This window comes from Rhineura floridana, chromosome 8, assembly GCF_030035675.1.
Source record: "Rhineura floridana isolate rRhiFlo1 chromosome 8, rRhiFlo1.hap2, whole genome shotgun sequence".
NCBI lineage: Eukaryota > Metazoa > Chordata > Lepidosauria > Squamata > Rhineuridae > Rhineura > Rhineura floridana.
In genome coordinates this window covers 19110012-19128122 of record NC_084487.1, presented here as the reverse complement: position 1 = coordinate 19128122, position 18111 = coordinate 19110012, and the positions used below count along the sequence as shown (strand labels likewise).

General features: G+C 44.4%; 1 protein-coding gene across 14 annotated transcripts in view; it reads left to right on the top strand.

Annotated features, from left to right (window-relative positions):
- Positions 1 to 18111, top strand: part of PLEKHA5 (pleckstrin homology domain containing A5) — a 279402-nt gene that overhangs the window by 206691 nt on the left and 54600 nt on the right. For all 14 annotated transcript variants that reach the window (XM_061638463.1, XM_061638451.1, XM_061638457.1 and 11 more), the window contains 2 exons: positions 1891 to 2355; positions 13130 to 13598. In XM_061638463.1, coding sequence (XP_061494447.1) covers positions 1891 to 2355; positions 13130 to 13598 — 934 coding nt within the window. The remainder of the gene's footprint in view (positions 1 to 1890; positions 2356 to 13129; positions 13599 to 18111) is intronic.

The window sequence follows — 18111 nt, the reverse complement described above, 5'->3', positions numbered from 1 at the left end:
TTGGTCGCCCTGTATGATGACCTTTGTCGGGAGAGAGACAGGGGGAGTGTAACTCTGCTGATTCTCCTTGATCTCTCAGTGGCTTTTGATACCATCGACCATGGTATCCTCCTGGGGAGGCTCGCTGAGCTGGGAGTTGGAGGTACTGCTTGGCAGTGGTTTTCCTCCTACTTGGCGGGTCATCTCCAGAAGGTAGTGCTTGGGGAGCATTGCTCGATACCCTGGACCCTCCAGTATGGAGTTCCGCAGGGGTCACTTCTGTCCCCCATGCTCTTCAACATCTACATGAAGCCACTGGGTGTGGTCATCAGGAGTTTTGGAGTGCGTTGCCACCAGTATGCTGATGACACGCAGCTCTACTTCTCCTTTTCATCTTTTTCAGGTGAGGCTGTCAATGTGCTGAACCAATGCCTGGCTGCGACAATGGACTGGATGAGAGCTAACAAACTGAGGCTCAATCCAGACAAGACTGAGATGCTGTTAGTGGGTGGTTCTTCTGACCAGATGGTGGATGCTCAGCCTGTCCTGGATGGGGTTGCACTCCCACTGAAGGAACAGGTTCGTAGCTTGGGAGTACTTTTAGAACCATCCCTGTCACTTGAGGCTCAAGTAGCCTCGGTGGCACGGAGTGCTTTCTACCAACGCCCCTATCTGGACAGGGACGACCTTGCTTCAGTTGTCCAAGCTCTGGTAACCTCTAGACTAGATTACTGCAATGCACTCTACGTTGGGCTGCCTTTGAAGACGGTTCGGAAACTGCAGCTTGTGCAAAATGCAGCGGCCAGATTGCTAACACGGACCAGGCGGTCCGAACATATAACACCGGTTCTGGCCCACTTGCATTGGCTGCCTATATGTTTCCGGGCTCGATTCAAGGTGCTGGTTTTAACCTATAAAGCCTTACACGGCTTGGGACCACGATACTTGATGGAACGCCTCTCCCGATATGAACCTACCCATACACTGCGCTCAACTTCGAAGGCCCTTCTCCGGGTGCCTACGCAGAGGGAAGCCCGGAGGATGGTAACAAGAAAAAGGGCCTTCTCAGTGGTGGCCCCCGAATTATGGAACAATCTCCCTGATGAGGTACGCCTGGCGCCAACATTGTTGTCTTTTTGGCGCCAGGTTAAGACCTACCTCTTCTCCCAGGCATTCTAGCATTTTAGCATTTTAGTATTGTAGCATTTAGTATCTTAGTATTTTTAGTATTTTAGTTTAGTATAGGTTTATTTGGAAATTTAATGTTATGTTTTAAATTGATTAATGTGTGGTTTTAAATTGTATGTTGATATTTTGATGTTGTGAACCGCCCAGTGAGCTTCGGCTATGGGGCGGTATAAAAATTTAATAAATAAATAATAAATAAATAAATATCTCAGTAGGACCAGTGGTGGGTCCCCACTTCCCCTCTTTATGCACATTACCTCTTCATACAAGTAACCTGTGAAGGAGGCTATAGACTATGGAAATTCAGTGCTCATGCCTGGACATCCATCAAACATGGAGCTGTGGCAGGAGCTCAGTGGTGGGTAGAGGAGGTAGACAGAGTGCTGCTCCTTCAATATGCTTAGCCAACAGGTTTTTCAGAACCATCCCTTGTTTTCCCAACTTCTTTCCCTCTTAGGCACTGCTATTCAGAGAACACTCAAGCAGGGCAATATTGCCATGCCTTATCCTTTCTGTTTGGATGTAATTATATCAGTGTGAGTTCAGAGTTCAGCACTTTTCCTGAGGCCTGTAATCTTGAACCTGACATGGCTGCCTAGCCTGCAAGTACTGCATGACCTGCAAGGCTGAAGGAATGGCATGCTACTAAAGAGACCAAATTGTACCTGTTTCAGCATATTTCTAGTGATGTTGTTCTCCAGTGTCTGTTTTTTCCTTTTTTAGAGCAGACAAGATAACTGCTGAAAACACGCCACCTCGTGAAGTGAATAATATTGCAAACCACCGAGTGCTAATTAAACCAGAGGCACAAAATAATCAGCGGAACAAAGAAGTGGGCAAAATGGAAGACAAAAAGGCCTTAGAAGCAGAAAAATATGGATTTCAAAAAGTTGGGCATGATAGGCCTTTAACAAAGATCAACAGCGTAAAACTGAATTCTTTGGGGTCAGAATATGGGACTTTGCCAGCAAATACAGTTCCATCAGGACACTACAGGCCAGTTCATTTAAATGGGTCAGAGAAAGCTGTCAACCTTATTCTGGGTGACTCTGGAGATGGAATCCATCATAACGCCATTCACTCACACATAGAATCTGAACGTGTTATACAGAGAACTAATTCAATGCTTCAGCTGGAACAGTGGATTAAAATACAGAGAGGAAAGGGACAAGATGAAGAAACAAGAGGGTAAGTAATTTCAGAATTATTTGGCAATTCTGACTATTTAGTCTCCATGTATACTGTGACTGTTTCCAGTAAAATCTTAGTTGAGGCTCCAGGGGACTCTTGAAACTGTCATGCATTACTTTGGATGCTAAAACATAGAATTTCAAATAGGCTTTGAGAATTCTAGAGAGCACCACATTGGCTATCCCTGGGCTGTTCCCTATTTATCTACTGCTCTGTCTAGCTCTCCATTTCATTAAGAAGCTGAAGAAAGCGCCAGTCTAACAGCCTCCCCAGCTACAAGTAAATCCATTAGTATCCCATCTTAATATCAGTAGTGCCGTCATTAGTTCTTCGTGGTCTCAGAGGTCTTTCACATCTTTACTGGTGATGCTGGGAGTTGAAGTTTGGACTTCCTCCATGAAAGCCATGTATTTCCATGCTGAGCTTATAACTTGCAGAGCTCTGTTGCAAGCAACTTATGCTTTTCCTTAGGTAGTCCGACATCACGTGGGGATATAGCGCCATCTAGCATCCGAAGGCAAGAATGGATCGAAGTCAAGACCTGGGGCATCGAGCCCCTCCCACTCCAGTTCATTCTTGCCTTCCTTCGTTCGAGGCGTTTGGATCTTCTACTGTAGCTAAGTTTGAGTGTGTGGGATTGTCAAAATTCTTCTTGTTTCTTCTCTCCCTCACTCTCTTTTTATATTGTCTGGGACCTTATTTTGGGGGGGGGATTTTTATTTTTACCTCACTTTGTTTCCCCCTTTTGGTCCTTTTGCTGAGGAATCTGGCGGCTGCTGTTTTCCCTTTTGGCTCCCGTCTCCCAGAGACGAGCCTTCCTTGAGAGCCGCAGCTGCGGCTCTCTTTTCAGCCAGTGTTTTAGTATTTTTTCCTCTTTGATGGAATGCGGCGGCTGCTGTTTTCCCTTTTGGCTCCCATCTCCAAGAGACGAGCCTTCCCTGAGAGCCGCGGCTGCGGCTCTCTTTTCTGCCAGTGTTTGGGCTGAAGTGATAGGCGGCGGCCTCCCTCGGCAAGGGGCGGTTGGAGCTCGCCTTTGCGGCTCCTCTGCTAGCCTCTTTCTGCCTTGAGGCTCTTCAGGTGGCCATGGGAGGAAACCCCCCCCCAGCCTTTTTCACATTTAAAGAGCGTCATCGTTTATACGCTGCGCTTGGAGCTCACCCTTGCTCCTCCTCCCCTATCTGTCTGCCTGACTACTGCCGCGGCCATTACAGGCCTTCTAAAGCACCAGGAACCCTTGCCTGCCCGCCATTGTGCCTTCTTCCCGGCAGCCATTTTGATTGAAATTCCCGCCCTTTTTCACGGGTGCCATTTTGATCTGCCCATTTTTCCCGCCCTTTCTGTTCTCCTTCACTTCTTTGTACAGTTATTTAGTCAGGCTATCCAAGTGCCTGTAGGACTTATTTTTACAAGTGCCTCTGCACAGCAACTGCATATTCGGACTGCACCTTGAAATTATCTGCGCCACAGCTGCATATTGGAACTGTACGCCACACCGCACTCCCCACCTCTGTCCGTGTGTTGGTTATAGTACTCCGCCACACTGTACCCACCACCTCTGTGCGTGTGTTGGTGTTATATATACCGTGTGTTGGTGAAAGTCCTTTGCCACACCGCACCCCCCACCTCTGTGCGTGTGTTGGTATAGCATTGCTGGGCGCTCAGAATGGCGGATCAACACTCAGATGCACATTCAGCAGCGGCTAAGAGACCCTGCAAGTCCTCGCATCATAAGTCTGCAAATCAAAAACTGCCCAGGCTGCACTCCAAGGCCGTGGCTAAAACTAAACACCTGTCTCGCCACAGTGCCACCAAAAACATGCGTTACATTTCTGTGCCACATTCTCAAGCTGCTAACCGAGAGCACTTGACAGCACTCTTTCACTCTCCAGCTGAGTCATCTGAGGATGACTTCGAGGGTTTTCCTGACCAGCCTGGGGTCTGCCACTCACAATCTAGCCTGCCGCTCCAGCCCAGTGAGCCCACTGTTGCTGTTCCTCCACAAGCACAACCGCCTGCTGGTCTGCTATCAGGGCAACTACCTGCCTCTGTACCAGGACTGCAGTTGTCTCCTGAATTCCTGATGCAGTTGAAAGATATACTAAGCCTCTTCTCAGATCGGTCGAGAGTCCAGACAGCTCCATTGACTCAGCACAGCGGACAGCACCCTTCCTGTGCCCCAGCCCCATGTGGCTGTTCTGATGTGCTACCGCTCCCCTCGCCCAACCCATTTGACGTTGCTAGAGGCAGGATTGGAGATGACATCCCTGGGTTGGAGGACCCAGATTATTCTCTTCAAGCCGAAGGGGATGAGTGGAGTGACGAGGCAGACTTCGAGGAGGACACCTCATATCGCCTATTTGATGCGGCCGACTTTCTTCCGCTATCTCGCAGAGCTTTGGGCACATTGGGCCTTCAAACTACACAGCCCGAATCTACCACTCTCCCCATGAAAGGGGCTAAAGTCCTTAAGTCTCCAAAATCTTTGGATCATTACCTTCCTGTGCCAGACCCCATTGGCAAGCTGGTCAAGGAAGAGCTGGATCATCCTCTGCAGGCATGCCGCTTTTCCATTATGGCCAAAAGGCTCTATGCACTGGACCCGGACTTTATGAATCGCTTGCTTGTTCCAGGCATCGACGATCCAGTCTCCAGTTTAGTTTCGCGCTCGCTCCTTCCAAAGCAAGGGGAATCACAACTAAAGGACCCCTTTGAACGCCGCATGGACTATGCCTTGCGTAAAAACCACGAGGCTACTGCCTTTACTATTCAGGCGTCTGCTTCAGCTTCCATATTTTCAAGAGCGGCTATGATGTGGCTAGACGAACTCTTGGATGATCCCGAACCAGACCCTGTCAAGCTCCGCAAGGGCCTGGTAAAATTACACAAGACAGCAGCCTTCGTAGCCGACGCCATACTGGATGCCACCCAGCTGAGCGCGCGAGCTCTAGCCTCACAGGTGGTAGCTCGACGTACCCTTTGGCTCAGGCACTGGGATGCTGATTCTACGGCCAAGAGCAACTTGTCTAGAGCACCCTTTTCTGGGTCTTTACTCTTCGGAGACGAAGCCCTCAAGGTGGTCTTGGTAGACCCTAAAGACAGCCGAAGGCCAGTATTGGCCACTTCTAAGAGAGAGGATCGTAGGGCTTTCAGATGTTTCACCCCATATCGCTCCTTTCAGCCCTTTTGAGGAGCGCGGCCTGCAGGGCGAGGCCACGACTTTCGATCTTCTGGTTTCCGCTCCTCCAGGGGATCCTGGAACAGGCAGCGTTTCCAAGCCAGAGCACAGAACAGGGGAAGTCAAGGGGCCTCAACTTCAACTTATGGCAGGGGAGCTCGTCAGCGAAGACAATACTGATGCTTTCCCTGTGGGGGGCAGATTGCTAATGTTTGCAAGTCACTGGTTATGTCTGACACGGGTCACTTGGGTCAGAGATCTATTCCTCCATGGTTACAAACTGGAATTTTGGCTGATCCCTCCAGACAGATTCATTCCATCCACTCTACCCAGAGTTTGAGACAGGTGCCGGATCATGCGGGAAGCCATAACCCATCTTCTCGACGTAGCTGCAATAGAACCTGTACCACCGAAGGAGAGAGCACAAGGGGTTTACTCCCTCCTATTTGCAGTTCCCAAGCGAGATCAGTCATGGAGGGCGGTACTAGATCTCAAATTTGTCAACCGTTTCGTGAAATACCGACGGTTCAAGATGGAGTCCCTGGCGTCAATTGTAGAGGCGCTACACGAAGGGGACTTTCTGGCTTCCATAGATCTCAAAGAAGCTTACCTTCATGTGCCCATCTGTCCAACCCACAGACGTTTCCTGCGATTTGCCTTCGGCCCCCTTCACTTCCAATATCGAGCAATGCCTTTCAGTCTCTCGTCAGCCCCTCGAGTATTCACCAAAGTGCTGCTAACCCTGGTGGCTTATCTCCGCCTCCAGGGAGTCCACATTTATCCTTACTTGGACGATCTGTTAATTCGAGCGAGTTCCAGAGATTTGGCCCTCTTTCATGTCCACTCTGCTCTTATGGCTCTACGCACCCATGGTTGGCTGGTCAACTACGACAAAAGTCAAATACTACCAACTCAGAGATTACAACATTTGGGTGCAATTCTAGACACCACGCAGGCCATGGTCTTTTTGTCACCAGATCGAATTACGGCCATCACACAGATGGCTCTACACCTCGCATGTCGTTCAAGGGTGGACTTAATGCTTCTGGCAAGGGCTCTGGGAATGTTTGTCTCGACCATTCACATCGTGCCTTGGGCTCGGCACCACACTCAACCCTTACAGTGGGCCGTACTCCCTTTCCAACAGGACATTGCCACGTCCAACCACCGTACGGTCCACCTGCACCCATCTCTGCGGACCTCTTTCCATTGGTGGGCTACGGCCAAAAATCTCAGACTGGGAACCCCGTTCCGAGAACCAGACAGGACCATACTCACCACAGATGCCAGTCTGTCCGGATGGGGGGCCCATTGCAATTCCCAGTATGTTCAGGGAGTGTGGTCCAACACGGAAGCGCCCTCCTTTTGAGCCCCTTCGATCTGTGCCTTTACATCTTTTGGCCTTCAAAGTCCTGTTCCTCGTGGCGATCACCTCGGCGAGAAGAATCTCAGAGTTGGGGGCACTGTCCTCGGCCCGCCATCTCTGTATTTTCCATAAGGACTCAGTGGTACTACGTCTAGATCCTTCCTTCCGTCCCAAGGTCATTTCAGCGTTCCACTGTAACCAAGACATTGTTTTGCCTTCGTTCTGTTCGGATCCTGTTCATCCGCTTGAGAAGGCCTGGCACTCGCTAGATGTCCGGAGGGCCATCAAGACATACCTGTCTCACACCCAGGACATATGGTCAACGGATTCCTTATTTGTATCCTTTCACCCGCGTACTCTGGGGCAAAAGGTGTCTAGCTCTATGTTATCTTGTTGGTTGCGTGCCTGTATTGCATTGGCCTATGAGTCCCTTCAGCTGCCAGTGCCTTGTAACATAACGGCACATTCCACTAGGTCAGCTGCCACTACGGCTGCCTTCGCAACCAATGCTCCTCTAGCAGAGATTTGCAGAGCGGCTGTATGGTCTACCCCAAATTCTTTCATAAGACGTTATAAGATAGACCGTTACGCTTCTGCTGATGCCTCATTCGGGAGGCGTGTTTTACAACAGGTTATTTCTGCTAAGTAGCCAAGAGGCGGTTCCCTCCCTATTAGGGGCTGCTTTGGTACATCCCACGTGATGTCGGACTACCTAAGGAAAATGTACCATTGGTATCACCTGAAGGGTGATTTTCTTAGGTAGTCCGACATCACGGCCCTCCCTTTTTGGAGGATTTGGGGTTTTTTGCTACCTTACCACTTATTACTCTTCAGTGTTATAATAATTAAACTTTTTTACCAAGTCAAGAACAATTTGGACCTGTTTAATATGCTTGCGATCTTTGGGTCATGTTTTGGGACACTGTTTCCTTGCTGTTAGGCCCGTTGGCCTTTTATGACTTTTCAGATATGTCTCTCACTTCGGTCTCGTCACGAATGAACTGGAGTGGGAGGGGCTCGATGCCCCAGGTCTTGACTTCGATCCATTCTTGCCTTCGGATGCTAGATGGCGCTATATCCCCACATGATGTCGGACTACCTAAGAAAATCACACTTCAGGTGATACCAATGGTACATTCTCTCTCAATTCAGCAAGTGATGATTAAAATGTTAAATAGTTTTTTACTGAGATACTTATAACAGAAATTGCTGTCTATCAAGTATCTTTAAAGTAGGGGCTCCCAAACTCTGGTCACAGACCACCAGTGGTCCATGAGCTTCATTCAGGTGATCTGTAGAGTGTCTGTAAAAATACAATTAAAAATCATGCAGTGTTGCACTGCAGCCAACTCAGAAGGGACAGGAAGAGGGGAGGCATGAGTTTCAGGCACCTCCGCAGCCAGAAGAAGCAGAGCTGGGGATTGTTGTGTCTGAGCAGGATCATGCGGGAGGGGGGCAGCCTGCTCTCCAGCCAGTTCCCACGAGTAACGCCCTTTCCGAGGAGCCAAGCGCACCGCCCCCAGTTGATGCAGAGGACGTGTGGGGGGAAGCTTCACAGACAGTGCCAGCTCCTCCTTTACCAAGCAGTTCCCAGGAGGATTCCAGTGTGGCACCGCCCCCTGACCTCGAGCCCGTTGCTCGGGAGCAGGTGTCTTCAGATGAGCTGTTGGATGCACGTCCCCTGTCTCCTCGTTCCCGTCGCCGTGAGAAACGGACAGGGCAAAGACAGGAATTACGAAGGAGTCAGAGATTACGTTCGAAAACATTTCCTATATAAGCCTGCCGCTCCCAGTGGGGGGTCGTTGAGTCAACTTCCTTCACACGCTGCAGAGCATGTCTAGAGTATAGTTAGGGACTCTAGTGAGTTAGCATAGGGTTTCCTATGAAGCGCAATGCTTTTGATGTATCCATTACTCTAATAAAACGAGATTTACTTGCGCACACACTCCAGCCTCATTCTTTCGGCTCTGGATGGGACATGCAGCATCTAGCACAGCGCATTACAATTGCTACAACAGGTGGAAAAATAATTAAGGATTGTATTCAACTATGGCCTGCTCAAGGTAGACACATTGAAATTATTGAACCTAAGTTGGTCATGTCCATTAATTTCAATAGTTCTACTCTGAGTAGGACTAGCATTGAATACCACCCTAAGTGGTCTGCCAAGACTCTTAGCAATTTTCAGGTGTTCCATGGAGGGAAAATTTGGAGAACAATTGCTTGAAGGGATATTTAGGGCTGGGTACTGGACTGAACCACACAGTGGCCATGTTTGGACTATTATATTTTGGCTTAATAAGCTAGTATATTTGTCTTATAGTTTATGGCTCATGGTTCATCTGGGAGGCCTAAACCATGAACTTGGGTTCAGATAATATGCTAAGCCAAACTATGGCTTAGCTCAGTATGATGAAGCAACAAAACGACCATAGAGAAGTGAAGTGGCTGCAGTCCTCTCTCCCAGAATCCACATGTTCATGCTAAATCATGGTTTGGCTTAGCATAATGGGTGAATCGGCTAATAGGTATATACTGTAGATGTGTTAAAAGTGGAAATTTTAATCTTTAGCAATGTATTTCCAGTACTTGTTCAGAGAGTTTTCTGTCTCTAAATGGTTGCCATTGCTAAGTACAGTGGAGATGAGAAATGGTGGTTCTGCATAACAAGGCAGTGAAAGAGCATTGCTTCTTTCCAGATGCCTTGGCTGGAATCTAAGGAGGAATGCCTAGTGCTCATTGCTCAGGGTTTTTTTGTTATGAAATAAGTCCAGCATTATGCTGAGTTCACAGAAGTGGGATCTTGTTCTCCCAGCTCCCTACAGGAGGGAGGGCTGTGATCCTGCAGCTAGCTTTGGAAAGATCAGGTGCCTGATGCACAAGTAAAGGACTGGTTGTCACTGCCTCTTTAAATGTAACTTAACATGAAGTAATATCACTACAAGGAGCTAGGAAAAGTTTGAGATTATAAATTTCGTTTTGGTTTACAAGTGCAGGAGGAGGAGGGCACAGATTGATTTGTATTGGCCAGTTTCTTGGAATGTTACTTGGTTTTGTTTTGTTTTGACTTTGGCATGTCAGAGCTTTGTTGGTATAATTGTCATTCTTTGAGATGTTGATGGGTATCCTTCATCCGTAGTCATTCAAACAAACAGAGCTGTGGAGATTTAAATTTTTATTAAACTCTCCACACAGTGTACCTTGGATTCTTAAAATTTATTCCTTAATCTATTGTTCCGTTATTGTCTCCATGCAGCATGAGCATAGCACATGATACCTTTTTTATTGCACATCCAAGCTTCTCCTTGTCATAAATGTTGAGTTTTCCTCAACATAAACTTAAACTTGGAGTTTCAATTTGTGTGTTACACATGGCAAAGTATGTGTATTTAGAGAATAGTGTGCATGCATATAATCAAAAGATAATGGTATGTCTGGAAGCAATTCCACCACCCCATTCACATTTTAGAAATTCATTTTTTTTAAAGCATACATTGCAAATAAGGGTCTACTAATAAAAGGCAACTAGACCCTCCGTGGTGCAGAGTGGTAAGCGGCAGTAACACAGGTGAAGCTCGGCTTACGGCTGGGGTTCGATTCCAACGGAAGAAGGAAGTTGAATCTCCGGTAAAAGGGGTTGAGGTCCACTCAGCCTTCCATCCATCCGTCGTCGGTAAAATGAGTACCCGGCATATGCTGGGGGGTAAAGAAAGGCCGGGGATGGAACTGGCGATCCCACCCCATATATACGGTCTGCCTAGTAAACGTCGCAAGATGTCACCCTAAGAGTCGGAAACGACTCGCACTAAAAGTGCGGGGACACCTTTACTTTAATAAAAGGCAAACCTCTGCACCATGGTTAACTTTGAAAAAGGAAGAAGAGGAAATTAATATGTATGGTGGGGAGGGAGCAATGTGCAAGCCCACAACACAGTCCCATCCTCCAAACCATAATTAAGTGATCAGAAACATTGTGTTCATACAATGTTAGATGTGAACTACTTATGGCATGTAATATAAGAAGTCAAGTAAAATTGACTGATTATCAGATAGAGCAAGGGGAATGAAATATCTTACATTTTATCATATGTATAATATTATACGTATTTCATCATATGTATCATATGTATTTCATCATATCTATTAAGTGGCTGTGTTTTCAATGTAAACAGGCATAGTAACTGTGACTCCCTTCCATTTGAATTATTTTTTTTGTTTTTATCACAGTATTATTACATTGGCTGTATTCCAAAACAAACTCATTCTGTTGTAAGAGTTTTATAATGGCAACAGCTATTAACAAAACATTATTAACAGGCAGAATCCAAATCCTCTTGATCATGGAAGACATCTTGTTAGTTAAATATGGATGAAATTTTTAATACAAGCCATACACTTAGAAGCAATGGCTTTGTTTGAAACTAATTTGTGAAAGAGAGAGGGCAGAGTTTATGCCATTATTTGCTGCTTTTGGCATAAATAAAGACCGTTCTTTGTTTTGAACATACTGCTCAAATATTATTATACTTTTAAAGCATAGTACTGAAGGCAATGTATTGAAAGAAAGATAATTTCAAGAGAGCCAATAAAATACAAATAGCAAAAATGAGATAGAAGGGACCATCTTTTCCCTCCCTCCGCTAGCTAAACATGCAAATTGCCACTCTCACTTGGTTGCCTATGGTGATCAGCAATTGCTTCCAGGCAAGTAGCAGATTACACATCCCTTTAAAAAAAAAGATAATATCGTAATTATCTTTATTTGCCTTTCCATAGCCTCATCAGTTTGCAACATTCAAAACAGCCCTTCCTTTTTTAAAAAAAAATGCTTGGGGCTCTACAGCAAAGGGTGGGGTAAGACTTGTAGAATCTACTTTGTGTTTTACTAGAACTCCAAGTTACACCTTCAGGAGCAAGGATTAAAGAACGTGATGCCTTCTGAGCTGCTGTTGAGCACAGGGATTTGTTTGGAGTGCCAGAATTGAGCTGTGCCACACTCCTTCCACAGACAAATGTATTTCTGGTCACCCTAAGCTTTCTTCATTTCCCCCCACACCCCCACTTACCTGCAAGCATGCCCAGTGCACTGTCTTTGCATAAAGGTATAATAAGAGTAAAATGAATCAAATAGACTGAGACATTTGGCCAGTTTGAAAATAGATAACTAACTGGATGGGTCACCTATTGGCTACAAACAGCCAACTGTTTCATATTATTAGTTTAGTACACCACAATTCTGAAGGAGGATTTCATGGGATTAAGTTTTTCACTGGGAAACAACAACAAATTACAGAGTTTTTTCAAACTAGCAAATATACAAACTAGTCCAAGGCATAAGGGGACGAGGAGATAGGAGGAAGCTGGTTGGGCTTGCTGGTAAGAGCAAAGCAAGACCACATTTTTTGTATAGAGGTTCTGTTTACAATCAAGTGGTATATGCATTTTGAAATAAATATCTTTAAATGCAGAAGCCTTATGGCTGTGCATCCTGGGTAGGTTGACTACAGGCAGATTAGCCCTCTTCTGTATGTTTTCCTTCCCTCTTGTTGTTGTGATTGCCAGGACGACTGTCTTCACTTAAACATGTATCCATACTGATGTGTGAAGCACCATGGGGAAGCATGGCCCCTGGGGCGTTAGTTTTCAACCAAGCAGTAGGGAAATGAGACTGATGATGGCCCCTGGATCAGTAGTTAAGGGATATGGGGAGTCCCCATCAATTTGAGTAATGCTGCCTTTTACCATACATATGGGAAATCCATGCATTTTGGCAATTTGTATCCCTTTTTCCTTCAAGGAGAGCACAGGGTTATCCCATTTTATTCCCACTGGTGTGTGAGTGATCACCTCTGTGAGACCACGTGAATCTCAGCTCCCTCTTTCAGAGATGAGTGCAAAGATTGTTCTCCTTGACTACAGATAATTCCTTGGTGCAATTGAAAAACAAGTTATTACCTAAAATGAGTGGTATGTGAGAGTTTTACAGCAGGGCCACAATAGATGGGGCCTTAGCAAACTCCCTCCAATATATTATTTGCATAGAGGGAGGAAGGACTAGATTTTTTCTTTCTTTCTATCTGGCTATCTATTTATTTGAGGTTTGGGGTAAAGTGTCCAAGCAGTTTACAATAATTATTTGTTACCCAGAGAGGCAGAAGAGGAAAACTGCATGCTGCTTATTGCTCTGGTTACTTCCATTTTGAGTTACTGAAGGAGAATTCTCATTTCAGCATAATTTCATATCAGACCTTACCAAGAAACATGCCAAGCCATCGAGCCCAAATTCTACCTCGATATCCAGAAGGTTATCGAACTCTACCAAGAAACACCAAAACTAGGCCAGAAAGCATCTGCAGTATGACACCATCTCTTTATGACAAAAACCTTGGATCACTGCAAACCGAAGATAAGAGGAGATCTATGCGAGATGACACCATGTGGCAACTCTATGAATGGCAACAACGGCAGTTCTACAATAAGCAAACTACTCTTACTAGACACGGTACTTTAAGTAGTCCCAAAACCATGATTAATATATCTGATCAAACAATGCATATGATTCCCACATCACCTTCCCATGGTTCGATAGCAGGTTTCCAAGGATACTCCCCTCAAAGGAACTACAGGTCAGAAGTGTCCTCACCAGTGCAAAGAGGAGATGTAACAATTGACCGCAGACATAGGCCACATCATACAAAGGTGAGATATTGGTTTAGTTTACTTAAGTTTCTTTGTTGCAATGAAATGTGATGTATAACTTGGAACCAGTCTTTCAGTCATATGTTGATACTGTATGTGGCTCACAACAGAAATACCATATATTTTGTACTATATAATAAAAATGTAAGACTTTACAGTGTCACACCATCATGATGACGCACAGCGTCATGTTGGGGGCACATTGGCAGGGCGGCAAGATGCAAAAATGGCTGACCGGGCGGGTGGCAGCACAACAGCCGAGGCAGGCAGATTGGAGTAGGGACTGGGGTCCCTGCAGGGGTTGCAGGTTGGCAAGTGAGTGCTGAAAAATGCAGTATTACTGAGCCAAGGGGGAGGAGATTGAGTGGACATCCACAAGTGGCTGGCAAGAGCCTGGCTGACCTGCTTCATGGTAGACCTCACAGTAGGGACAAGGCCTTCCAGGATCCAGCTCCATGGCTTGCCCAGGTCACCACCACTGCCCACTTGCTTGCCTCCCCGTAGTCGTTCACTCACTTGATCTATCTCCAGGCTGTGGAGGTCTAAAAGGGGGAATGGGTGGAGGCTTAGCAAGGTCTAAAGGGCAAATTGGTGGGGGCTTAGTTGCAGGATGTGAAAGGGAAAGGTCTAAGAGGTTGCCATGGGGGGAATTGGAGGGGTTGGTGTGGGTAGGAGGGGTTGGTAAGCAAAGTGAGCAGGGGCAGCAGCCCCTAGTTATATTATATTACGGTACCAGTTAAAAGGAGCCAGTTAGCTCTGATTTATAAACTCATGTGGTGGAGAGAATTAGTACAGAAGTGAGACTATAGCACTAGCAATTAAAGGGAATAGAATATCTCAAGTCTAGGTTGAATGTTTCCTGCAGTGTGGGTTGTTCCCAAATAAATGCCTGTTAGTGGAAAGGATCAACTAAGCCCTCACCACCACCTGAGCACTTAACATGATTGTCATAAAAACTTTACTCTTTTTAGTACCAAAGGATCTTCATTTTTTACTTGAACACAGGTTCTTCTTAGTTTATATTTTGAGAAAATAGTCTTGCCTTTGGAGCAATGATGACAGCTTAGCTGTGCCTCTGCTTCCTATTATGCAACTCATCATTCTCCTGTCTTCTAAGCTACGTTTATGCACCTCCTGAAAGGTAGTGCTAGGCTGACACATCCAGTTGCAATATCCGTTTCAAGAACACAACTTGTAACTTGGGGAAAATAAGCAATCAACCTTCCTGATGTTTTGCAAGAGGGCAGTATATAAATACTTTTATAAAATAAATAAAATTTGGATATTTTTCTCCCAATAGCTTAAGGTTGTATACATGGAGTTACCCCTTTTCATTCTTACTAGTGCCATGTGGCCATTTACCCTTGGTAGGTCAAGTGTGGAGGTAAGCGATAAATAAATTGTAGAAATAAAATAAATAAATAAATAAAACATTAAAACATCTGTTCTTGCCATCTCCATGGAAGATGGGCAGCGATCAAGGCCACATGTTCAGGTGTGGCTGCTTGGACAAATCTATTCTCTGCCCCCCAGAACCATGAGTGACTATCTGCACCTTCAAGCTAAAGATTCAAAATGGGGTATTGATTACTTTACAAAATATAAAATGGCAAAATGTGATTTTGATACTTTGATATTCTACAACAGAACCCTAAGTGCGTTATGATTGTTTATACATACCTGTGGAAAGTGCTTCTTTTAGACTTTAAAGCCCTAAACAGCTTGGGGCAATATTACACGAAGGCTTTCCTTCTCCCATATATATCTGCCCAGTTTTTGGGACCTTCATCTGAGGCCCTTCTTCACATTCCCCCGTCAAATGAAGTGAGGCAGGTGATCACTTAGGAGAGGCCCTTTCCAATGATGGAACCTTCTTATATTTTTTAATGAGTTTGTAAGATACCTAGGGAACAAAGTTATATAAGAAGTGTATAAATACATCAAACAAAATCATGAACTCCCCATCTGTTGTGAAGGTCCCATCCATTCAACCACTTATCCAGTAACATAAGAAAGGTCCTGATGAGACCAGTGGCCCATCTAGTCCAGCATCCTGTCTCATAGTGGTCAACCAGATGCCTATGGGAAGTCCGCAAGCAGCAACACTCCCCCACCTGCAGTTCCCAGAAACTGGTATTCACTGGAGGTAAAACATATCCATTATGGTTAGTAATCATTCATGGCCTTATCCTCCATGAATTTGTCTAATCCTCTTTTAAAGGCATCCAAGTTGGTGGTCATCACCGTTTCTTGTGGAGCGAATTCCATAGTTTAACTATATGTTGTGTGAAGAAGTTTCTTTTGTCTCTCCTGAACCTTCCAAAATTCAGCTTCATTGGATGACCTATTAGAAAGAGAAAAAAACTTGGGTCTATTCATTTTCTGGACACCCTGCATAATTTTATACAGTACAACCATGTCACCCCTTACCCTTTTCCTAAAAGAAAACAGCCCAAATATAGTTGCTGCATCCTCTTGATCATTTTGGCCACCCTTTTCTGAATCTTTTCCAGCTCTGAGATTTGAAAGTGAAAGCCTCATCTTTTCCCTGTCATTGCTTACATGTGTACGAGTCGACTAAGCAGCAAATGTTATGTGCAATTTCCCTTTTCAGCATATATGTAGTGCATATATATTTTGCTTGACCATCTATATCCTCTTGCAAAGTGCTGGTATACGAGGAATTTCCTTAAGAGTATGTGCTCCTGATGCAGGGTTTACTCAGCCTCCAGCTTGGCATCTTAATGGCTGCATTGTGTTGTATATTGTTTTTAAATCAAGGGAATACTCCTAAACGCTTACCATGGGGAAGGGGCTGTTTGTGTGTGTGTGTGTGTCTTAAAAAGCAGAAATGTGCCAAGAATCAAGAAGCAACATGGCATTTATCTTTTTTTTTTTTTTTCCAATAATTTTTATTCAGATTTTCATAAAACATACAAGACAAAATCATAAAACATTCAAAGACAAAAAACAAAATCAAAAATAGTTAAACAAAAAGAAAAAAAGAAAAAAAAAACAAAAATAAAAAATAAAGAGTAAAATATTGACTTCCCATTTGTCAAAGATCAAATCAGTTATAAGTCTATAATATATAACAATCCTGTCTCTTAAGTCATATTATAAAATCACTTTCCTCCAGTAGTTATCTTACTTAATCATCAAATCTCATAAACATTACTTTATTCTTTCCACAAAAAGTCAAAGAGAGGTTTCAATTCTTTAAGAAATATATCTATCAATTTTTTTTTCCAGATAAGCATATCGATTAATCCATCTCATTACTAATTATGATAATCTTGTTGTCATAACCATAGTCAAAATAAACATTTCAATTAATCCATCACATCAGAATCTGTTAGGTTCAGTAATTTCAGTAGCCATTGTTCTATTATCCCTATTAGTTCCATTTTCCATCTTCCATCTTCAGTAGTCTTGTTAAGTCCAGTAATTTCAGTATCCAATCTTCCATTATCAGTATTCCATAATAATCTTGCTGTCAAAGCCATAGTCATATAGTAAGAGTCTGATGGGAATTACCTCTATCCCAAATATTTTCTTGCCATCCATTCTGAATAGGTTGCTGAAATACTGCTGTAAAATCATATCTCTGTTCTTTTTTTCAAAATACACTGGGTCATCTCTTGAAAGTTTTTCCATTGTCACATGGCTGCAGTTAATTCCATAGATTTTCTCTATATTGGGCTCCATCACATCATTCCAGTCCAGAAGATTATCCATGCCATTGATAACTTTATCTCTAGAATCTTCATTAATTTCTTCAGAGATAACATTGAGTTCCAAACAATAGATTTTATTTCTAAAGTCCATAGACTCCAAATCTTGTTCCTGTTCCACGTTTGTTCCAATCTCCGGGATCTCCTCTCTCACAGGAACCCCTGTTCCAGTCTCCAGGGTCTCCTCTCTCACAGGGACCCCTGTTCCAGTCTCCAGGGTCTCCTCTCTCACAAGGACCCCTATGTCTTTAATCTCCTGTGTCTCCAAACAATAAATTTTGTTTCTAAAGTCCATAGACTCCAAATCTTTTTCCTGTTCCACGTTTGTTCCAATCTCCGGGGTCTCCTCTCTCACAGGGACCCCTTCCAGGGTCACCTCTCTCACAGGGACCCCTATATCTTTAATCTCCTGCTTCATTTTACTCAATTCAATTTTCAGCTCCTTACAACCCTGTCGCAGGTTTTGTTTCGTTATCTCAATCTCATCCATTATTTTCTGAAACATAGTTATTTCCAGCTTCTCAGCCACTTTCTTAATTGCCATTTTAAAAGAAAAATATAGGAAAACCACTTCTTATTTCAGCAACAATTGGGTTAATACTCCAAACCTGGTGACATCACAGTATAAACAGAGCAGACAGCCTTATCTTTCCATGCTTAAGTAAACAAAATGCAGTTCCCAGGATCGAAACAATTAATGGCGGTCGTCAGAAAACAGATTCGTCAAAATAAAATAGACCAAAAAGATAGTAGTCTCAGACAATATAATATTCTTCAAA